Below are 25755 nucleotides of genomic sequence, written 5' to 3'. Positions count from 1 at the left end.
GACCTAGATCTGTAATGGCGAAGTAACATTTGTGCATGCCCAATTATTTTGGTGCAAAGGATTTTTAATCCTAAGGACACAAAAATTCAATAAAAGTATAAATACAAACAGTGACTTACCTCTAGGTTATTTTCTTGGTCTGCTAAGACATTGTTGTTGGTGACCACTTTGGAGCTGGCATCTTCTGTGATGGGCTTACTGTCTATCATCTCGCTCATGGTCTTTATCATCATCTGCGCCTGCAGTGCGTCCTGCGGCACAACAAACCCTTTGTGAGAAAAAGCGCACATTTGAAAATTTTAACTTCTAAGTCAGACTATTTCAGTAGACATACCAATGAAGTGAAGACCTAAACTGGGTTAATAAAAGTGATAGAAATACACTTATCTAAGTCAATATTGTGAAGGAAACATTTATTTGGAAGAAGTTAGGATTATAAAAAAATAAAAATATAAGTAAACATTAAAAAAAGAAGTATAACAAACTAACAAGGATATTAATATTTGTTACAAAAAAAAATTGAGCACGGTTCACTCAGTACCTGTGACAGAAGTTAAACGTCTTTGGCAATTCAAACCTCTTTATATCTCTTTGGCATTAGAAGGGTTTAAAAACAATGTTTCACGAAAGCGTTGCATTAATATTCGGCCTTGAAATTTTAATCCCATCACGCCCAAAGAAGTTTCACTTATTAAAAAATTAAAAAACCTAAACTGATTTGCACATGCTCAACAGCAAAGACTTCAAAAGAACAGTGACGGCACATGACATCATCAGTCTGCAAGGTGGAGCCATTTCGTAACTGATTAAGGACAACCTGTTGCTGGAACAAGACCTTGACCTCTTAGAGGAAGCTCTCACCTGCTCGAGGGACTTGAGCCTCGCCTGGCGCCAGGCGGCGCGCTTCTCTGCCTTGAGCGTCCTCTGCTCGGCCGGGGACAGCTCCTTGTCGTCGTCCTCCTCCAGCAAGCCCTGCCACGCACACCACTGGTCAACCACACCTCGCCTGCTCAGACTGTCAACACGACTGTCAACCACACCTCGCCTGCTCAGCAACTGAGGGGCCCTCCAGGAAGGAGGAATAATTAGCCACTTTGGAGAATTTACAGGCTACATGAAATTTTTTGCAATAAAATGGAACTTTTCCCCCCAAAAAAATTAAATTTTCCTTTGAAAAGGACATTTTTTCTCGAAAATGAGCTAACACACAGATGTGTTTTGTCGGTTGTGTGGGCACAAAGTGAATTACATATTGCACTAAACCTTGATGGCAATGTATTATCTTTTTGTTTGCAGAAGCCAAGAGGACGAAGTTTGTGCCAGTGGACATAGACACGGCCATCCAGCTGACAGGTAAGTGCTCAAGAATACTTACTACTGAACACAGGAGCACGGACTTCGCCTGCAAGTAAGAAACCTTCCCGTGTGGAGCCCTACGAGATGGCTGGGCCATCAGTGTCAGTGAGGGGGGGATGGTAGTACGACACTCGCTGGTGCTACTGGCGCGCAGTCTTCTCGTCGTGCACAGGGCAACTATGACATTTGAGTGGTAACCACAGCATTTTATGGCTGAGAAACCTAAGATGTACATCAAGTTCTGTCCCTGCCCGAACACGCCCGAATATTCACCTTCGGCCAACCTCGGGATTTGTTTTATTTTTGCGCAGGAAAAATGAATTCAAATATTAACAGTGGTCGGTTAGGTTAGCTACATTAAAACACATTAAAACAGTATGGACGGTTAGAGAGATATAAATATATATAAATAAACCCGAGGTTGGCCTAAGGTGAATATTCGGGCGTGTTCGGGCAGGGACAGAACTTGATGTACATCTTAGGCTTCCCTTATATGGCTGAGAGATGAAAATGAAAGGTGTAATGCAAAGTCCCTCGAGTGCTTTCAAGAATCTGCACCGTATGTTTAATGTCTAAAACAGACACCACTCGGATATCCCCAGCAGGTTTTAAATTGCCGGGTTTCTTATGAAGCCCTGCACACTGGACGTGTGCCCGGATAGGCGGAGTCCTTAATGAATTTTATCCTCACATCTCGTCGACTGCAGGTCATTAGAGACGATGAGGAGCAATGAGATGGGTGAAGGAAACGGTAAAGTCTGCAGGGTTCAGGCTTGCAAAATATCGGGGTTTGGCTCGGGCCGGCAATCAGACCTGGGTTGCCCCAGAGGTAGGAGAGTGATCAGGCATTGTTTGAGGTTTACAAATTACAAGAATTTATATTATTTTACAAAGAAAATACAGTATTGCGTCACTTTTATTATGTAGGCCCTATTTGGGTGATAGTATATGGATAGACAGGAAAGTTTCACAAAATGAAAATTACTATGAAATAATGAGAAATATGTTCAATTTTAAGAAAAAAAAATTGTTGAAAAACAATCTCATTTTCAAAATACTGACACAATTAGCTTATATTTACGCTTTAAATCCTAGCTATTTCCCACATTGGTAATTTGGCAATATTTATTAATAACTTCCAAAAACACAGGCCCTAACCAATTAATCTAGTTGATTTGTGAATTACTATGAATTAAACCTGCAAATTAATGATTGCTAGCATATTGCACTACCAATTTTTTTTTAAATACAATGTGAATTAGTTTTTTTAAAAATATTTTGAACAAATAGTAAAAAAAATTGAAATGGTGTTATTTGTACCTAGGTAGTACTTGTATGTATGGACATTTAGTTTTTAAACATTTAGAATGTTATTATCTTTTAAACAAGTTGCATTAAAAATTCATTTACGACTGTGTTTTCCTTGAAAATTTCCGCCCAACATTTCAAGAGACATTTGCGTTCGCCCTCATGAAAATCAGATCCCAGCTCTAATTCAAAATAAAATACATTTTATAAGGTGTTAAGTCTAGGGACTATGATTCTTGACATGGTAATGACTTGACTGGATCTATACCAGAAGGTTAACATGTTCCTTTACATCTGTTTTACAGGCAGTGATGATTTTTTAATAGTTGATTTCAAAACTTGTTTACACAAACCATAATAGTCTAAAACAGGAAGCATTTAATCACAATACGCAAACACATAAAAAGTAAGTATTTTATTTAGCATTGCTAACAACATAAACAATTTACCTCTTGTTGAAGCTTCTCCTTCATCCTTCGTTCTGCCTTTGCTGTCCTGACACTGCCCATGCTGGTCAGTAGAGGGGCACTGAACAGAATAAGAACACAATTTGAAAAAATCCTACAGGCCAAAACTCAAATCTGATTTAAGTAGTTAGCACTTACTATACACCCATTCTGCTTGTACTAACGATTCAACATGTTCTTTTACACAAATACGCATGTATATTAAACTTTACTAACTGCCTGCGGAATGAGTCTGCTTAATATCATCTGAACATTTCCAATGTAATATTCTTTTTTTCTACCAAAGAAACTTAAGTGAGGATAAGTGCATAAATTAAAGTGAGCTATTATAAAAAAATTTAACTATGTACAATACTAAATACAGTAATAATGTAATGTTACATCCAGTTATCAGGACAGTCTGACCTTGTTCCATTATCTGTAATCTACCAATATGCAAAAGAAAGAAAATTGGTTATACTTAGAGTTATTTTCAAATCATTGGGGAATAAGAACTACAGTAAAACTATACCTAACCATCATGTTTTAACAATTAGATTCCATTATCTGTCATAAAAAAATAAATAAATCTTTAAAATTGTCAACGGAATACTTTTACACCCTTCTCTTACATGTATGCATTAGAGTTTATATTTATTTTATTTACTTATTTATTTTTTTACATATTGAAAGATGCACAACAACATTCCTTAGCAAGATTGAAAGGAATGTGCACCATAAAAACAAAAATAAATAACACAATACAGGTTGTACAGAACAAAGACAACAGAAAGAAGAACATAGATATACAACAGAAGTATCGAGATAGGTATGTACTAAATAAATCAATAGTGTAAAGAACTAAAAAACCTGCCTTCATCATTGAATGAACATAAAATTTAAAAAATTTTTTTTAAGTTTTTTGTCCAAGAGCCAAATAATGCACCAAAAATCTGCGTAACTAAAAGCATGGGGTGCTCTCTTATTTCATTTTGGTAACGACTATATCCTAAATTTTTGTATCGACTATATTCTAAAATTAAGACAAATTGTATCAAGCAACCCATTACTAGTTTATTAAGTTCATATTGTTATTAATTTCACACATTCATTTTTGTAATGACTACATCCTAAAAATAGTGATAGAAAATTTAAGACAAATGATATCAAGCACCCCACAATTTTAGTTATAAAGCAGATTTTTTTTTAGTTTCTTAAACTTTACTATTTTATTCTTTTTAGCATGGGCGTCGCAACCGGGGGGACACTCCCCCCCCCCCCCCCCCAATAATAAAAGTCTTCAATTTCGTACCCTCCAATAATATATTTAGTTTCGTACAGTAGAATCCCGCCGATGCGACCCCCCTCTGATGCATCCATTCCGTTTATACGACTGTTTTTTGAGAAACCGTGAAAAATTTGAGCAGAGAAAGTCAAAAATTTGAGTAAAATCTGTTGAAAAACAAGTCTGTTACATTTTTTTGGGCGCTATGTGTTCACGTTTATCTTGGCGAGCGCTGTACTGTAAGCAGGCAGGCATACAAAAGACAGCTAAAAATAGATACCACCCCTCTAGACTGTCCACGCTAGCCAATACCGGTAAACTGCGCACATCACCTGATAGCATCTACACGCACGTCTATTGCCACCCCGGTCCCGTGCCTTTGTCTTGCGACTGGTTAGTGTGATCTTGCCAGCTGCATCTCAGGTGTCACTGGGCACACAAAGCTGTGTTCACTGTGATAACGACGTCGCCAGGTGTTTGGTTCTCGGCTATTTTTCTATAACATCGCTGACTTCGCACATGCGCAGATAAACAAAAAAAAAAGTGTGGAATTATGCTATACACCTCGGACTCGCATACCCTGAACAATGGGTTCCGATAAATACTCGCGCTAAGTGACGTGAGTTCGGCTATGCTAGCCGGCTGGTGGTTATTTTCGTTCAAAACGTGGCAAAGGAACTTGTGTGGATCAGGTAGAAAACATTCGGCTATAAACGAAAGATATAAGAACAATGCTATCCTGAAATGCTGTGACATGTTTTTGGAGTAGATAATCACAGCGACAGACCGACAGGATGCGCTCCCGCCCTTGCCGTCAGCGATGTTTATTTTGACAGCTCAAGCAATTATCTTTTCCACGTCCCTTCACAGCGTAAAAAAAAGAAGAAAACACAGCTACCCCAGCGGCTTTTCGTGAGGGCGGGTAAGACAACATGACAGCTGAGACGGCTTTTCGTGCGATAGTGGACGCGCCGAGCTCGGCTAGGCACTGCCCGAGCGGCATTCACGTGTATGTATCCGACGATGCAGTGACACCCCGAATTCTCTATTGCGACCATTCCGTTTATAAGTCCGTTTTTCCGGAAACGCATCAGCGGGATTCTACTGTAGTTATATTAAAAATATGATTTCTGTGATATAACCCATATGTTGCGCATGGTGCATTTAGTACAATCGTGGTAAAGTGAACACTGTGTTTTTACAAATTTGTTCTTTGAAAATTTTTTTTATAAAAAATAAATTATATATTGCAACCAACTATAATTAGAATATTTAGGAAAGAAAAATGCCTAAAAACCACCTTTTTGCACCTTCAAACCCCAAATTTTCCCGGGGGATGGATATTCCTCAACAACTAAATCAATTGCAGTCTCCCCCAAAAAATATATCCTTGCGACGCCCATGCTTTTTAGTCACAAAATAAAATGTTGCCATGTTTGATACAGTTGTCATTAACCATTTCATACTTTACTGTTTACCACAGCACATTAGCACTACCACAGAACTGCAAACATTAATAAATTAATAAAAATTAAGATGACACTGGTTTTAGCTTGAAAGTTAAAAATTATTACAAAATTAAATAACAAACTTTTATGGTTTTGAAAAATTAATTTAAATTTAATTTAAATTAATTTAAATTTCTGATTTCTAAGTAAAATGAAAATTCTTGCCTGTCTTTCAAATACATGTCTACAGACTTGAAACTTGGGATAAATTTGATCAGTTACTTACATATATATTTCACTACTATTAAACGGAAATCGTGAGAATTCCACCCTACATACTATAGTTAACCTTAATTACAATAAGAAAAAAAAACCTTAAATGTTCAGATGTGCCTAAATCCGAGTTAAAATACTGGATATATGTATAATGCCGGTCTTTGCATCCGTGGCCAAAAAAATCTTAATCACAGAAGAAGCAAATTTGTTCTGTTGATTCAAAAGATCTTAAAACCAAAAACCGGCCTATGACTGGCCGGTAGTTCTGATTGTCAAAGCAACTTTATAACTTAGTTACGTTAATACAAAGTCAACAATAACATAAAAGTGTGAAAAATTGTTTCAAAAATACAATTGTAATACTAACATAAAATAACTTATAAATAAATGGTATTGAAAGTTTATAGGAGGTACAAGAGTGCCTAACGGGGTTAGACCAAATTACGATGTACTGGACGAAACAGAATACATAGAGTACCATATGCTCTAGACGTAGAAAGTTCAGAAACAGTATAGTCCAGTTTATACATATATATATACATACATATATATATACACACATACACATATACACACACATATACACACACACACACACATATATATAATATTCAATAATAAAAATAAAGTAAAAATCTGGACTTAAATGTATCCGTTCTGTATTCATCAAACAAACATGGCAGTTCTAGACTATGTTGGTGCCTTGTTTCGAACCCACAGGATATTTTAGAGTATAATCAAATATTATGACTTACTATGTAAGGATATGGTAACAGATCTAACCGAATGGACCATTAAAAAACTAGAATCACACAGCCCTAGATTCTTTTTAATTGGGCAAAAGCCACTTAAGTGATAAAAAAAATGAGCAACTTTATAACCAATGTGAAACTAAGTTACCTAGTTGGTTTTTTCTCAAACTCATCATCCTCTAGGTCCACTTCGTCAAGTTGCGTCCATGACCTGAGCTCGTCCCGAGAAAGTGTGGCAATCTTGCGCTCTGAGAACATAGTTAAATATTCACATGTAAATATTAATATTAAACATACATGTCATCTTTAAATAAAAAATACAACCTACATTTAGTTAGTCGTAACTTATCCGCCAATTAAATGTAATTATAAATGATGGATTTGCATTCCTAAAAAATTGTGATTAGCAAAAATAATTGCTTCAATAAAAGTACAACAAAAAAGTTTTAAAATCTGTACCTTCTTCTTGCCTCATTCGCTCCAGCTCATCTTGACTGAGGAAACTGAATACTCTCTCTAGAAACAAACACAGATGATGAAAAAATGTAAGTATGGTACAAAAATTTGACCACAAGACAAAGTTGCATGCATTATAATACATAAAACATAATAAATTAATGATTGTTCTTATTTTTGTATTTTTAATGCAAAAAAGTTGTTGAATTTTTACAATTTTTTCTTGTTATATCTCATCTCTGATAATGGGCATGATCTTAAAATCAGAAATGGACGAGTCTAGAAATTTCTTGGTTGAGTATAGTCCTTAAAAATCGAGCCACATGGTGTTTATATTAATGTACCATAAGCATTATATTAAACTTTAAATAGGTTTTCAACGAGTCAGTCGTTTATGTGAAGTGAATATAAGTAAAATACAACTATAAATGAATCCTTTTAAAATTGGGTATTTTATTCCCAACAGATTCTGGAATACTTATGAAAGATGTGAAGGCCTTCGGAGTCAAGTAAAATTGCATTTTTTAATGAATTAAATAAAGAGACAGTAACTTAAAATTTTTTTAAAATGATTTTAACCCTACAATTTTATGGATAGTAATTCCCAGAGAACATCTCTTCTGCCAAAACAATTTCAAAAATTCTGTTTTTGAACTTCCTGGCAAGAGAGTGTTGTGATACATTGAGTAGTTTACCAGTAGTTCATCATTTTAACAAGTGGATACATTAGGTTAGGTAAGCTACATAAAAATAAATTAAAATAATGTGAACAGTATTTTCTAAGTAGATATCCCAACTTCAAACAACTGACCTCACAATTTAATTCTAGTTTTTATGTACTTAACCTAACCATTCATTAGAACTACAGGTAAACTACTTGTACTACAAAGCCCTCTTAGTGGAGGACCTGAAAACATGTCTGGAAGTAACAAAAAAAGGAATTTTGAATTATGAACAAAAGGCTTTCCTTCAGAATAACATTCCGACTTTTTAAAAAACCAGTTAGATTTAAAAAAGGTACTTTGCAGCATAATCTAGCAACATAAGTACATAATAAAAAAACATTATATCTATATATATTATCCCCTAGAACACCGCTATCTTCGACATCAAGTACTTCTTTTAATGCCATTAAATTGACGTGTCAAAAATCATGAGCATAAAATATAACCTTACCGAAACAAAAAAAGTAAAACAGACAATTCACTTGCTAGAAGTTTTCTTTTCTTTTGCCATTTTCTGGTTGGAAACGAATGTCCCAACTTCAAAAATGGCAATACCAAGGCATTTTCAAAAGTCACATAAAAACAATATATTACTTACAGTGCAAAATAAATAATCATGTTCATTTGATCTCGAACAAGACTTCGTCCCTGAGCCTGGTAAAGACTCCACTCCCTTTCCCACCCTCACCAATCTTTTTCTGGCATTTGTACCACCATAGTATGAGAGCACTGTGTGAGTGAGTGTTCAAACAGTGCAGCACAACTCCATAGGACAACCGGCCATTCAGTGCTATGTACCGCTTTTAATAAAAAAAGTAAAGTAGTATATTCATTATTTTTGATACCCAAGGGTGTTTGTTTTTCAGCAGACTGACTTGAAACATCCTTACAACATAATTTAAGTAATACCAAGCATTTAATAAAGACAAGAGCCGAACAATCCCAAATGAACCCGAAGTTGGCCAAAGCGGGCAAACTTATCAAGTACTTCTAAAATGCTACGTCAATGTCCTCGGGGTCTGGCTCGGGCAGCAAACTGCTTTAATAATAATTTTTTTTAATTCTTAACGAGTCCATGAAGCATTACCTCGTGCATTTCAGTACAGTTACGAGGGTGGCTCGTTCAACCCCTAAACCCATGCCATTCGTGCCATAGGGCTTTTTAATAGTTCAATCTAGACGTGTAGGAGTGAGAACTGCAATCGTGAATGTGAATAAATACAAGTTATGGAATTCGGTGTTACTTTCTGACAATGTGCCGACCATCTGCAGATATCAGGTGTGCGGGACGTTTGAAGAGCACACAGTAACATATCATCTTGTAAGCACACCCGACACTGAGAGCGGCCAGCCCTGGTAGACAATGCGTTTCAAGGAGGGTCCGAATCTCTCTCCCCACATGGGTCACGTCACGCCCTGAGGGGAGTCTCTGCACCCCTATCATACGGTGGCGTCAACTTAACATCTTTCCATAACTTTCTGAAACGTAACCCTCCCCCAAAAAAAATATTAAAGAAAAAAAAGATTAAGTGTGCTATTTTTTCTAGACGGTCAAAGATATGAAGACACATTGTTGAACACTTTTGTGTTCATGTCGAACAGCGATTCTATCGATTGCCACTGAAGTAGAAAAAAAATGTAAATTAAAAAAATATATATATATATTTTAGTAGTTTGTATGCTGTGTTGCAAATCTATGATTTATAGCAGGCCATTACAAAATGGAGTCTTTTCCAATGTTCTGAAATGAAAATATTGGAATAAATGTTTTTCGTGCAGAGTAATTATGTAAAGTTAACAATCTTTAAGAGAAAAAAAAATAAATAAATATGTAATAATGCTGAAGTATATGCAAAATAATGGCACATGATTTTATGCTCATTGCCCATGTCAAGTGTGTATAGAGTTATAAGAAAAAGAGAGAATGTCTCATTCTGTCAAGTTCAATAAACAGACTTTTGAGTCGAGTAGAGATTTTGCTACTCGCTCCACTTGGTTTGGCCTGTCTACGTAAAATATAAGGAATCCTAATTTTACCAAACTTGCTGAACGAAATGTTAAATGCTAGTTTGAGTAAGGATCTCCAAAACTAAGGGATGTACCTGGTTTGGGAGATGGCTGATGCTGCTCTTCCATAGCTTTCTCGAAAAACTTCATCTTGTCACTCACTGAAATTTTCTTCATGGCTGGAATGTTATTTACTGCCTGAAAAGTGAGAACACATCAGATCAACTTGTTCACGACTTTCCCCTTCTTATCAATAACTTTAAATATTTATAAATAAGTACGTATTGAGTTTTATCTGTTACTTCTTAACAAAAAAAATTAAGAAAGTGAAACAATCACAGCTCCATGCTGTCTAGCTTCTAGAGCGTGCTCAAGTAGGACTCATACAGCTGACACCACAGCAAAACACACCCAACCACTTTATTTAAGGATGTTTTTCAGTGTTAAAATTCTGAGTTACCAATTAGTATACACGTACACAGAAAATATGTCCCAAAACAGAAAATAAAAAATAAAAATACAAATTAATAATAATTTTTGCACGAGACGGACAAAGTCTGCTGTATTTATGAAAAACACTTGTTAAAAAAAATTAGAGTATAAATATTTTTAAACCTTTATTCCATTTCAGAAAATTATTTGGAATAAATACACGATTAGTTTGCATGTGTGTTATCTTAGAAACAATGACGTTATCTTGAGAAACAATGACTTTTTTTATACAATTATAATTTGTAAAGAAAAAAATATGTTTGCATACAAACATTATTATGGAACTAAATATTAATGGAATACCAATAACTATAAGGTTAATTTTAGGTACTCATCTACAATGGATACCAATATCTTTTAATAACTACTGGCACACCAAAATAAAAAATCAATACAACAGGAAAAAAAAAAACAGTTTAGAAAATGTTAAAAACTGTTAATTTAATGCGTTAACTCCATGCAAATGAGTCAATAGGTAATTGCCATTAGCTTCTAATGCTGCAACTGTGGCTTATTCCATTCGAATTCAACTAAATTTGACTATTAAAAATTTATATATATAAACAAACAAACACGAAGATCTGCAACTGCTTTATAAATTCATACAATAATTATTATGAGAAAATAGTTCTACTCAAAAGAAGTATACATTATTAAACAAAAAGGATAAAAAAAAAAATTAGAAGAAAAAATACTGAATCAAGTAGCTTAGAAAATTCACTATCTTGGCTCTGAACAATCATTCGGCTATAAGATGCACACAAAGTGTTAACCTTCCTCAAACATAAAAAATTGGTTTTAAATGAGAAACGAAACTTAATACCCTTCCATGAATTCAAATAAGGTGTTCACAGCTGACACATTGCTACTAATCAGCATTATTGATGTAACAATTTTGAGCAGCAGATCAAGATCGGAGGTAAGAAATGCCGTGAAACACACACACACACACTAACTGAGAGTATCTTCTCTGTGCCTATGAAACACGAGAGAGCCAAGAGCGGGGACCCACCTCCACGGGCTGCTTCCTGCCGGACAGGCGGCCGTCGGGCAACCTGCTGCGGGCAATAGGGTCCACAAAGTCGTCGTCCCCCTCCTCTTCGGAGGAGCTACTGCCGTCCGAGTGCACTTGCACGGGAGATAGGCGTTGGGGCTGCCGCGGGACTGGGTGCTTGTACGGGACGGGCGGCGGCGGGGTGGAGGGCTTGGAGACGACGCGGGGGCCCTCCGGGCGGCCCGCCGGGGGCCTGGGCGGGACGACCGTGGGCTTGGCGGGGGCGGGGAGGGTGGAGAAGTGGGCGGCGGCCGACTGGACGGGAGCGGCGTGTGGTGCGGGGAGCGTGGAGGTGCCGGCGAGATGGGGCTGCGAAAACCCGAACAAGGACAGAAACAAAAAATGATTAGCTGGCAGGCAATTTAAATTTAAACTAACAGGAGAAAAAATAAAATACAGAGCACAAGCGGGAAATCAAAACTGAGGGAAACTAACCGAACCGTCACTTCTGGCAACTAAGGCATTAGTTGAAAATTATTTGCAGACTACGTGATAAGTACTAGTCATGTTATTCCCAGCATGCCCAACACCACGCCAATAAATGTAAAAGGCTATTGAAAATGTCAGTAATAGATTTTCAGCTCTGCTTGCAAAGGTTATGTAACTAAAAAGAAATTTTATATATATATATAACACGATAAAATGATAGAGAAAATATCTTTTATTCTCAAAATAACAATAAAAGTTTAGTTGCAAACACTGATTCTAATTTCTTTAGTTTAAATACAATAGTATGCAACCCTTTACATGTACCCATTACAACTAATGATATTAAATCAAATTTTGATGAAATAAAGCTATTAAATTAAAATATTTGACTTGTATAAAATACGCTTTTATTAATCAAACATAAACATAAAGCTATGCAAGTCAAAAACATGACATAGCAAATGAAGCATGTGCCAATTGTCAAGGAAGAAAACCAATGGAAGGAAAAACTTAGAAAAATAGTAGATTTAATAATAAGAATAATAAATATATTTATATGTTTTGTAGAATGACTGTATGTACAAACAACAATAAAGACATCAGACTTTGTTTTGTATTCATGCCTACAACAATCACTATGTATTTATAATGAACGAAGCAGAACATTTATCAAAACAATATGTCATCTTTCCTAACAAGTTAAACAATCTACAGAAATAATGACAGAAACACATAACACAATAATTCATCTCAGGTTCACACACAATTTTAGAATGGCAATGTTTACAGCTAGCATAAAAAATTCTCTTTATTGAGCTTTATCAATTAAACTGCATATTTTTTAATTAATTTATTACAGAAACTATAGCAATATGCAGAACTAATGAAAAAAAACAAAACACAAATAAGTATCTCAATAAACTGATGAGTGAAATAATTTTTATGACATTTCAAATAAAAACTAGCAAATAAGTAAAAAAAAAATAATATGACCTAACTGCTAAATAACGTCCACTTTAAAACTCACTAAAATGTTACTGACTAGAAGTGTCTCATCTTAAGACAAAATAATAAGCTAGCTCATTAAGATTTTAATAAAATTAATCACTATAAAGATGCAAAATGATGGTTAGAATAATTTAATACAAAAGAAATACATATTTATGAAAAATACAAAAAAGAGGGGAACCATAAAAAAAATGCAAAATTATCAGTAATGACTGTATAAAATGATGTAGACAGACTTTTGAATACACCTCAAGGTATAGTAAAACCATAATCTCAAACCATGTCATTAACAAGACTTAGAGCTAAAAGACACCAACTACCCGCATTTTACAATAAATGCAGATGGCACCTAACATTCTTAAACATCAATCATGTTAAACCACCAGTTGCATTAAAACTCAAAATGAAATCTCTCATTCAAAACATTATTTTTTATGATAACTACTAGTAATGTTCATAAACTACTTTACTGAGAGTTTTAGCCTGTTTATAATTTAACCTATTAATACACCCACAATTTAGATAAGAGTATCTATTTGTACACAAAATCTTTTAGTTCTAAGAATTGGAGAATAATGAACGGTGAACATAAAAACTTAATTTGTTTGCATTACCCATAACTAGTAATATTCGTACAACTTATCCCTGGATAGAAGTTTTATTAATATTATCATTAAAACAAAGAAAAAAACATGAAAACATTTTCAAAAGTGTGTTTATAGACAATGTGATGAAATATTAAATATAGCTTGAGGAAAAAAAATTATAAAATGAAAAACTTATAACTTTAAAATTAGAATAAATGAAGTTTTATTCTTGAAAAAACAATGAACTGAAATCCACAAATAATCAACATTCACTACGTAAATAAATAAACAAAAGAAAATGGCTCTACGCTGTCAATTTAACTTCACTTGCAGCAACTACAGCATGTCGGTGACGCGAACCCATAAGTTTTACCCCTATAAAAAATCCTCAATGCTGTTAAATAAGTTTTTACTTCAAAAATTTTATGCTGTTGATAAATAAAATTTTCAGCAACATTTTAATTTTATTTTTTGATATGTTCAACCTCAGATATTTCAACAAAATAACAGAGCACACACTACACGGTAAACAACAAGTTCGTAGGTTATGTATCTAACATCATGAGAATAGAGAACCTGTTACTCCCTGCTAAGAGTTAGTCACACAAGATCTACAAACTAACATCCACCCACTATAATGGTTTGATGCAGATGTCTTTCAAACCTTGCCTAGGCTCCTGTCACCCTTTTTGTTGGTCCCTGGCTTCGGATGATTTAACAACATGCAAACAACGCTCCACTGCTTACAAACTTCACTGCCCAAATGAGAAACAAGGTATGAATAAGTGGTGACAGATCAACAGAACCTCCCCTCTAAGAGATACTTAGAATAAAAATGCACACCCCCACAGAAACGAACAAAAACAAGATAAACACAGACACTAGACCTCTGACCCAAGTACTTCACATAATATTAAGGAACATGTCTGAATGCACATTAAAAACACACATATTTGATGAAAAGATTAACAAAAAGAAAATGAACATCAATAATTTTTTTTTTCTGATCATAGACATAAAATGCAACAAATGACAACATGCTACTGGCAAACACAGTCAACACCAATTCAGATTTGAAGAATCTAACTGCAAATTTGCAATTGTTTTAGAGATGGTATTCATAGACACTTTTTGAGGGACAGATATGTGCCAAATTTTGCAAGTAAGGAATTATTTACATTTATAAACAATAATAGAGCACAATTACAGCTCGAAACTACTTTGCCTAAACAATCCTTTAACATTAGCATTACTGCAGCAAGCATATTACTGCACAAAAGCAATAAAAAAATTGTTTTCAAGAGTATTTTCACTTACTTCACATAACATTTTCCAGTGCATTTGTTAAGTATGCACAGCTACAAAAACACAATTATTATTATATGTAGCAGCTTAGTACAAGTTGTATTTAGCCAGCTACTACAACTGTCTGAAAATAAGTACGAGTATCGGAGGTATACTGCAAGAGAAAGCGGAAAAAGTGACCACAACTGTGAAAGACTTGATGACGTAACTGAACTACTCATCATGCAAGGCATAGTATTAATACTGACATCTCAAACTTCTTTGCCTTGAGGGCTTTGTGGCAGTTCTTGCTGCAAACAGCATAAATGGAAATTATGTCTTTTGACTAGCACACAGCAAAAGTAACATGTAATGGTCAAATTTATTTCACGAATCCACACACATTTAGAGAATTAATTACTTGAGGACTCAATCTTATTCAGAAGGTAATTATGGGCTGATTAGTAAAATAAATGGAATTTCAGTCTAAGTGATGATACCTTGTATACTTTTTTCTTTTTTTAATCTATAAATGTTTTATTTACAATGGTACAACCATCGACCTAACTGCAGCAATGCCATATGTACCACCAAAAGCATATAAGAAAACAACAATAATAAGAATTACTTACATAAAAGATAGTTAATGGTATTGCCAGACTTCATGTAAACAGCAAAAAAATAAATAAAACAAGACTACTTTTTAATTAGTTAAATACTAAGCATTATAATAAACAGAAAGAAAGGTCCCCCCCCCCCCCTAAAATTTATGAAAATGCAAGTCACGAGAAACCCTCTTTTCATACGTTGTTTCACTCACTTAAACATTCATACCTAGGTACCTCTACACTAAGAATTTAATTAATAAAGCTAAATAGCAGTAATTTTTCCCTCCCATTTCTAGAGAAGGTAATATACAATAATATTACATATTTTCAAAAATCACTTTTTTATATGAAGTTACACACAACACCACAAAAGCAAACAAGTATGCCGATGACTTAAAATATGTAATTGTTTAACCTACACAAATTTTGGGAAAACATTAATTTATAAATTTTTTTTCTAATTTACGGTAATCAATACAATGTATTCAAAAAAATAATATTTACATCCGTTTTTTTGTTTGGATGAAGCTGAATCAAAATGCACTCAGGTAGCATGGTGGAAATGCATTTGGTTCCCAGTAGCATTACATTAATTTTGACTACAAAATTTTGAAGCAGCTAATTGTGCCAGTTAAGGCCTAAGTTTACTAAGTACAGCATTAGTAGTCTATAAAATAATTTTTGCAACTGAACAAATCACAAAAACTTACAAAATGTAATGGAAACACACCAGGTAAAAAAAAAAACCTAAGTAGAATTCATGAAAAATTCACACAGAAAATTTGAGATTTAACTTCACAGAAGTGAAGAAGATGCAGATTCCTAAAATGAGTGAAGATCCTAACGATAAAAAAATTCACCCGCAACAGGTAAGACATGTGTCCACGGATTTTCAAATAAATACTGCACGGGACATGTGAAGCAAGTTTTTTTTTTTTTTCCAAAATTCTGAAAACCTATAAATGTTGACACACAAGGTTTAGCATCAGCAGCAAGTATAAACTAAGCTTTCCAAATGTGCCATTAAAGAAAATGCTAACACGTAACACAAAATTCTGTGTTCAAAGAATGGAATATCGCTAAATTCATGAATGTATGCACGCACGCACGCATGCAGGGCTACAGAAAAACAGAAGGGCTGGTAATAAATTCATTAGGCTCTATCCCTATTTTTAATGTAAAGTTTTCAAACCCTGCAGTAAAAAAAAAATCCTAAAGACTGTAAACATTACTGTGGCTATAACTGTAAACATGATTTGTGCATATCACATTACTTGAAAGATTTATTGTGAATTCTAAAAACAATAGACTCCTAATTTTCTTCCTATTAGGGTGAAGCCCAGCATTAAAAAAAAATCTCAAAACTTTACGAGGGACCCTTGGTGGCAGGCCCCCCGGAATTTGGATTTTTCTCCCTCCCAATTCGATGGCTCTGTATACATGTATGTGTAAATGCACCTCAAATTATAGTGCATGACAGTCCTGCTTATTCCAAACCTTTAGTCTATAAAAAATGCTTAGACCACAATGTGTATATACTTTGTCTCTTGCTTTTAGTTCTCCACTCATTAGAAAGATTCCAATTAAGTAGATGTTTGTAGAGCAATATATATACTAAGCATTCAAATAATGACTGTGTATATGCAAATAAAACACTATATTTCTAATGATCCTCAATCTTCCTTGTTAATGTATTGGTAAAATAAAAGAACAAACCTTATTACTTTTGATTAGTTTCTCAAACACATTAACTAAAATATTTGTGTTGACTGTGTGAGCAAACAGCCAGTTGTTAAGATATCTACGTAAGTACAATGGCTTGACATACGCAGAATTATAAAAAAATTTACAAAAGTCACGCTTTGTTAAAAAAAAAAAAATTATGAAAAGATCAAACCCAGAACACATATTTGGGTATAAATAAAACAAAAAAACAAAAAGGAAATGTAAACAACATAATGCATGTGATATTTTAACTGAAGCATATGAGTTAACAACTTTCTGCTTGTTTCAATGTCCACACAGCTACACTAGTAAATTGCTTTGTAGGAATGTAACAGAAAAGATAATAGAATATTATTCATTTCAGTTAAAATTATTTATAAAACAAATGTATGTTCTGGTTCAGGAAAAATCATTGATGAAAATATGGAAATTAGTTATACCTCTGCCATCCATAAAAATGGACAAACAAATACATAGGTTAAGTTAAAATAAAATACTTAATAACTAGTAATGACACTACATTCCTATCTACAATAAATTGCATTCACATCCTGGAATGACATTCTCAGCAATACCTATCATTACACTGTAGTTAGTAACATACACATATGCACAATATTTTGCTATGGAATGATGCACAGACAAGAAAAAGCTTGGAGATATTTGGACCAATCACAACATGATGAACAACCGAGATATTATTAAATAATTACTAGGCTACTTTCTGCATCTTACAAATTGGTACGGCTTCAAAAACTTCATCAAAACTTCAACTTTCATATTTACACTAAAAAATGTCAACATTTCTGTACAAATTGTACATATACATGACTAGCATTTATTGTTTCAGTTTCTTTTTATGATTTTAGAACTATTTTTGATTATTAATATATTTTATTTATTTTGTTAGACTTGCAAACAAATTATGAGTCTCATTAATATGCAAAATTGATGATCCATATTACTAGTGGCAGCAAAAATAAAAGAAACACATGATAGCAATGATACGTAAAGTAAAAGATTTGTCACTCCAAATCATTATGCAGTAACAAAGTTTAGAATTAAATAAATAAAAATGAAAATGTAAAACCTCTCTAAATGGTGCAACACTACCAATAACTCAAAAACGATTTTATGCAAACAGTTTAGTGTTTGTTTGTACTGTAATTTAAAAAAATCTAAACCCATACGAATTGTACTGGACTAAACAAATTCCTACCAAAGTATAAAAATGTTATATTAAAGTATCTGTTTATTGTAGGTGGTAAACTGTTAAAATATTGTTATATCAAATACAATCCTACTTTACTTTGGAAAAATCTTTTATTCTGTTCCTAGATTGTTAAACAGAACTCGACAATTGCTATGAATATGTAACTTCAAAGAAAATTTTCAAGGCTGAAATGTGGAGGTAAAAAAAATACTGATATGAACTCGAAAAATGTGACAACTCTGAAATATGGCTGTCTTTTATACATTTTGTACACTAGACAAAAATGCACTAAAGTTTAATTTCTGGGCTTAGTTTGGTCCTCAAATGCTTCTGTTTATTGCTAAAGCCATTGCAAAGAGTTACACTGGAGCCCCGTTATGTGGATTGCCATATTGGCATGGTAAACAACTTTAATATACAGAAACCTGTATCATGCAAATAATGTACTGTAGCTCAAAAATAAATTTATATCATCTTACAAACTGAAACATTTACTTCTAATAATACATAGAGATTATAGTAATTTTTTACGATATGCTGCTAACTCAACAGGCTTATTACTTACAAGGTAATGTTTGGCTTGTACTTCACTCAATTATGGAAATAAAGGCTTTATGACGTTGTTTTGCTTTAAGCTGGACATGTCAGAATATTTCCCAAAGGTATATTTGAGATGGGGGTTTGAATAATAGTAGTCTAAACAGCCGTTGACATCACAGAAACTGTGTCTGCCTCACAATAACTTAGAAGTTTGGAAGCCATTTTAATTTTTGTATTAAAAGAAAGCAATTCAAAAGTTTTTCATATAGGTGTGAAAACTTATAATAATCAAATTTTTACTAACCATACTAAACAACATCACTAAGGAACACTAAAAATGATCAATGAAAGACTTATGTACATGTAAATCAAAACAACATCAATTAAAATCCTTTTCCTGGAAAAATCTTTTTTTAAATGGAGCAAATAAAACAAGTGTAAATATAACTAACCAAACTGTAAGAAAAAAAAAGCAACCATTTACAGCCAAGCCTAAAAGCAAAAATTAATCTTGATACAGTATATTGTAATGAATTAACACTGCCTTTGGGAACCCAAAGTTTAAAAACTATTAGCATACTTATTGAATAAATATGCTACAAGTAACTGGGTTAAATAATTGTACATATATATGTAAAAATATTTCATTAAAACAACATTATGCCAACAAAAACTGGAATTAATCATTAATACTTGAGATTTAATTTGGCACATACAATATTAAAGCATTTTAAAATGCATTGGTACAGTATGAAAAATAAAAACTACAGTACGCTACACAAGGTGGTACTATGACCAATATTTTCTGTGTAATATAATTGAAAACTGCATTTCACACAATCTGGCCTAAAAATTTTCAAAACAATATTTTTCAGAGGATGGTACATAACCAGATAAATAAAATTTGTGGACTAGAGATTTTGTATTACCTAAAACTACATTCATTAAAAAATCAATTAAATTACGAATGTGACAGAGAAGTCTGTGCCACAAAGTAACTTGATAATTAGTTAAAATTTTCTGATACCACCCACTGCCCAGCATTAAAAAAAAAAAAAAAAACAAATTTCATTAATGAATGACAAGACAACTGAAACCAGGGGGAAGAAAGAGAGACAACACGACACAACAGCTAACGAATCACCGCAAACACGGCCAATGTGTAACTGAAGAATGAGATTTAGGGCCGAAATCAGCTAGAGCTGCAGTTGGGACCTGAAAACCAATACAGAAGCTGTAGAGTAGGGAGAATAGGTGGCAAGCGGCAAATCTCTCGACCCCAGAGATGTGAGGGAGGGGGTTCCTGGCTGGTCATCGAAAGTCTTCCATAGGATGACATGGAATATACAATAATTAACTGTACAGTAATACTTCATTTCAACGACTGACGACAAATTCCTCTACCTAACCCATTATAGCAGTCAAAGAATAAAGATATTCTTATGTTTATATAAATATTTCAAAATAATTTTTAAAAATATAAACAAATTGAAGTCAAAATTATTTAGCTAGCCATACTCCAGCCTAAATATTATTTGATTATGAAATTAAAATTCTTTACAGCTCAACTCTATATTAAAAAAAAAAACACTTACTTACTAACTAGGAATAAACAGAAAATTAATATGGTCAATACTAAGGATTAATGTTTACAATTATCACATATTCAACTTATTATTTTTAAGATCCATCTATGTCTATGTATTTTCTCATACAACAAAAACAAATAAAAATAAACAAATGCTCAAAGTGAAATGATAATTTAAAGAAAAACCTAACAAAATGAAAATAACATGATAGTGGGTCAGCCCTCCACACATTGGTGCTCTACATTATTTTAAAAAAGGGCATGTGCATGTGTACTTAGATATTTGCTCATGTGCATCACTGCAATACAGGGTTTGTCCATAAAGTAACGAGACTGGCCGGTCCACGGAGCTGCTGTCGCCCGGAGGGTGATGCCCAGCCGGGGGATATGTGGTGGGGGGTCTAAAATAAGCCACGGACCTGGCAGCAGTTGCGTCAGAGCTCTGACGCAGTGAGGATCACGCGTGGCGCACAAGCTGTACTTGAGTTTTTGTCACGGCCGAAAACGTCCAAAATGGAGCGTTTGCTGGAGCAGTGCTACGTGATTAAATTCTCCTTTCGCCTGGGCAAAACTGCTTCCGAGACGCTTGCCTTAGTTAAGGAGGCTTACAAAGATGACGCCCTGTCAAGGGCTCAGGTTTTCTGGTGGTTCAGTGGACGGGAGACAGTTGAAGACATGGAGCGATCTGGATGCCCTTCAACGAGTGGTTTGGATGAAAATGTGGCCAAGGTAAAAAATCTCCTGGACTCCGATCGTAGTTTGAGTGTAAGATTAATCGTTGAAGACCTGAACATGTGCAAAACAACAGTTCTCAAAATTATTTTTTGAAAATTTGAACATGCGGAAGGTTTGTGCGAAATTGGTGCCAAAAGTGTTGTCATGAACAAAAACGACGAGTTGACGTTTCCCATGAGATCTTGGAGCAGTTTCTAGACAAAGTAATAACAGGCGATGAATTATAGGTGCTCCAGTACGACCCCGAAACCAAGCGCCAAAGTTCAGAGTGGCACACCTCGAAATCCCGGCGCCCCAAGAAAGCGAGAATATCGAAGTTCAAGGTAAAGACAATGTTCATTGTCTTTTTTGACAAGTGTGGGATGGTCCACAAAAAAATACAAACCGTCAATGCCGTTTTCTACAAAGAAGTCCTTGTGAACCTGCACAGAGGCATAAAATGAAAACGACCAGAGATGGCCACGACAAGGCTCCGGCCCACACCGCCTTCGTTGTGAGCGCCTACCTGGCCCGGATAGGAGTTGCAACCTTGCTGCAGTCACCGTACAGACCGGATGTGAGTTCGCCAGACTTTTTCCTGTCCCCAAAGCTCAAGAGAATCATGAAAGGTCACTGTTTCGAAGATGTTCCCGCAATCCAACAGAGTCTGTCACTCACAGAGTCTCTGAAAGAGGTTACGGCAGCTGACTTCCAGGGATCCTTTGCAGTGTGGGAATTAAGTTGGCAATGGTGTACCAATGCACAAGGAGACTATTTTGAAGAATTTTAAAAAATATGACCTGATCGGTACAATAATATTTTTTTTTTGCTAGACCTAGTCTCATTACTTTACAGACAAACCCTGTTTTTGTAACATCTCACTACAGCATTGTTAAATATCTTGAGCCACATTATTAAAATACACCTGAATTCAATGCTGATAGCTCACACAGAAAAAACAGCTTAGTCACAAATATGGACGTAGAAAAGTTTTGGCTCACAGTGAACTTACAAAATACTATTTGAAACAAAATAAGAATAACACTTATTGAAACACAGCACACTTAGATAAGGCTTTTTGGTACTACCAAAATATGCTACCATCTGTAACATTTTTTTATATTATTACATACCACAATATTTTTACCACAATTAAAAAATTGTGTAAAATTACTTAGTGATACTGAAGTTTAACAAGTTAATAGCACAGACCATAATTTTTAGTATTTACGAGACAAAATAAATGCAACTTGCTTCCAATTAAAAATAAAGCCCTATCACTGAATGTAATTGATTTCAATCACTTTTTCAATTAACTACATGCAAAATTCCTAGGCAAATACACATTAAAAAATAAATTAAATTAAGGGTCTAACCACATTTTAAAGTTAATAATTATGAGCATATTGCAGTCTGGATGACGTACTCTTAAAACGTAGGTGAGAACACAACACACAGCTAACAGTCCACTGTACAAAGAGATAAGAACAACACACTAACAATGGAACATGAACGATTAGAACATGGCTCACACGCTTCACAGTTGTTCAGGTGAACGGTCAGTTCATTCATGGTGCTTAACTCATCGCCACACAAAAAGAAACTTGCACACAGCACCGCCCACTACAGTTTGCCGGCAAAAGTTTAGCGTCTCGCGTCAAGCACACTCTTGCCGTTCTTGGATCACGCTTTCTTGAATCGCTCGCACACTTGCCATTTTGGTCCGGTCAGGCCAAATGGTAATTTTATTTTTGTGGGGTTTCGCGATCCAGCATTAGAGTGGCGATGGAGCAGAGGTCTGAAACGAGTAATCAGTCCACCTTCAGAAACACAACATCCGACAACAAGCCAGAGCCCCAACTACGGAGTCGCACATGCTTCGGGATGGTTTCGCACGCATGCAGGAGACTGGCGCATTCCCACATTCACTAACTTCCGGACTTCTAGGGCAACTCGCTGCAACCGACGCCGAGGTATTATTGCATTACTCCTATTGCACAACACATACATGCACGACACGCAACTCAAAAAAAAAAAGAAAATTAAATATCAAACCAACTGTTATTGTGATGCTTGCTCCGGATGCTTTACAGGCACGTGCATGGACTGAGTTAGTTATTTTAGTCAGCACAGTTACATACAAATTTATAATTTTTTTCTTCTCGTTAGAAATGCAACTTGTATCTCAATATCAAATACTTATACAGTAATGCAGAAATGCATGTTTGAGAACAAGGCCATGCCTTTTGTTAGATTACTGAACATAAATGTGGATTTAACAGAAAAAATTAAAATAAAACAGATCACAGAATTAAAATAAATCAAAAAATTAATACACAGTACCGTCATATTTAAAATAAGCAGCTCTACATATGTACAAGTTGTAATATTGTGCAAATATGATAAGTAAACAGATTAAAGAGCACAGAATATAATTTACTTTTATAGCTTCGAAAGCTCTGTAGCTGTGAAAACCATTAAAGCTACAGGACGTTTTCTCTTCAATATTTATGCCTCTAACACACACTGATAACAGTCTCTTGGAAAATTTGTAACACACTTGTAGCACAGAAGCCATCTGCTCTGTTTGCATGATCAGATTCCCTTCTTAGTAGGTAGCAGAATGACTCCTTTGACATTAGAATTTATTCTTCAATCAAAAATTTCATGTTTTTTCATTATATTATGTACTATACTATGACTGTAGGTCCATATATACACATATTTATCATAAAAAACTATCCCAGAGATTAGAATGCTCTTCAAACAAACTAAGATGAAAGTTTCATTTTGAGCTGCTAGGTGTATGAATTCTAATGAATTTTTCACAATACCAAACATGTGTAAAAAAAAAAAAGAGAAAACAACTGAATAATTAACCCACAAGACCAAATGATACAGACATAGGCATTCAACAGAAATCCTAGCAGAGACCAAACAAATAAACGAACAACATAAACCAGAAACATTCATAAAAAAATATTAATTATGACAACAAATCCTCATGAAATAAATAACAAACAATTAAAGAGGAAAAGTAATGAAAAAAAAAAAAAGAGCTGGGGAACCTACGAAAAATAAAGAAAAAAAAAACAATGGAGACAATTAAAATGAAGTAGAAGACAGAAAGACTTCACAATGTCTTTTTCTCCAGGTGAGATACTAGATGCAGGAACGTAACTAGGTGGCCATTTTAAAGAAGTACGGGGGAGGATAAAGAAGCGGATGTTTGATGAAAAGGGCGAAGAAAAAAGTTCTGAGTGTTGATTGTACAAATAATACATCAGATTCTGAATGAACAAAGATAAAGGTTACAAGACATAAAAACCATAATACATAGTTTATTTGGGTTCCGTAGTGGAGCTCGGTTTCAAACAATGAACGGCGAAGAATTGAAGAACCAGGCACTTGATTTAGCAACTACATATAAAAAAGGCTTAAGACGGGTACGAGCTAAATATAGAAGTGGAAAGTTTTTAAAGTATCATAACCTTGGATTAGGTCTTAATTTTGAAAATGGCTACACCAGAATATCTTATGCTGTTAATATATAAGAACAAACTTGGACATGTACCCCAACATAGGAAACTTAACAGGCCAGCAATGACCAACAAACCTGAGCATCATATCAATAGAGCAAAAGCTAATTTCAAAGCTATCTTTTGAGGACATTGTGAAAACATTTGCAGAAATAAGTGTAATACTCAAAACAACAACTTCAATAAAAAATTTAATTTATGATATTAACACCATTTGTCACAAATATCCTGTCTGTTGATTCAGCAGACACATATACTGAAATATCATTAAATAAACTCTTTTCATTTCATTTACAGCATTTATGATAATTGAGAAAGAATATACCAAACATCATAATCCACGATTATTCATCAATTAAATATCTTAAAAATTAATTTGGTATTTTATCTTGCATTAAAAATTAAATCACTGCAAATCTATTTATTTTACCATCCAAGTTGAATCAAAAATATTTGCAACAGTGGAATTATTGTGTGGTGATGATATGAGGTGTAAGTGGGTTGGTAGGTTTGGAAAAGTGTGAAAAAAAAAAAGGAGGGGTAGAGAGAAAGAGAGAGAAAAAGAGAGAGGGAGAGGAAAGAGTGAGAGAAAGGGCACTGGGTGGAAACTAGTCTAGTTACCTCCCTTACTAGATGCACAAGACAATCGCAGAAGAGTGAATGTCCTATTTTATAATTATTGTGAATGTTGATGGTTTTTGTTGTTTTGTTTTTATCTTTGCCATTTGTTGAATAATAGCCGTTTGACTGCTGTGGTTCCTGGGCATAAGATCTTATGGAGGGGGAGAGGGGGAAAGAGACTGGAATCAAAAACCCCTCCCCGCCAGATGGCACTTGCATAATCGTAACTTTAAAATGGGAACAATAAACACTATCAACTCCCCCCCCCCCCCCCCCCCAACCACGAATCATACA

General features: G+C 34.5%; 1 protein-coding gene across 6 annotated transcripts in view; it reads right to left on the bottom strand.

Moving 5' to 3' along the window:
* Positions 1 to 25755, bottom strand: part of LOC134543362 (protein lap4) — a 237352-nt gene that overhangs the window by 12785 nt on the left and 198812 nt on the right. For all 6 annotated transcript variants that reach the window (XM_063388350.1, XM_063388353.1, XM_063388354.1 and 3 more), the window contains 7 exons: positions 11564 to 11914; positions 10155 to 10257; positions 7331 to 7387; positions 7020 to 7119; positions 3114 to 3192; positions 862 to 972; positions 120 to 251 (listed from right to left, as the gene is read on the bottom strand). In XM_063388350.1, the coding sequence (XP_063244420.1) occupies positions 120 to 251; positions 862 to 972; positions 3114 to 3192; positions 7020 to 7119; positions 7331 to 7387; positions 10155 to 10257; positions 11564 to 11914 (933 nt within the window). The remainder of the gene's footprint in view (positions 1 to 119; positions 252 to 861; positions 973 to 3113; positions 3193 to 7019; positions 7120 to 7330; positions 7388 to 10154; positions 10258 to 11563; positions 11915 to 25755) is intronic.

Source organism: Bacillus rossius (genome assembly GCF_032445375.1).
Source record: "Bacillus rossius redtenbacheri isolate Brsri chromosome 9 unlocalized genomic scaffold, Brsri_v3 Brsri_v3_scf9_2, whole genome shotgun sequence".
Classification (NCBI taxonomy): domain Eukaryota; kingdom Metazoa; phylum Arthropoda; class Insecta; order Phasmatodea; family Bacillidae; genus Bacillus; species Bacillus rossius.
This window is presented reverse-complemented; position numbering and strand designations above follow the sequence as displayed.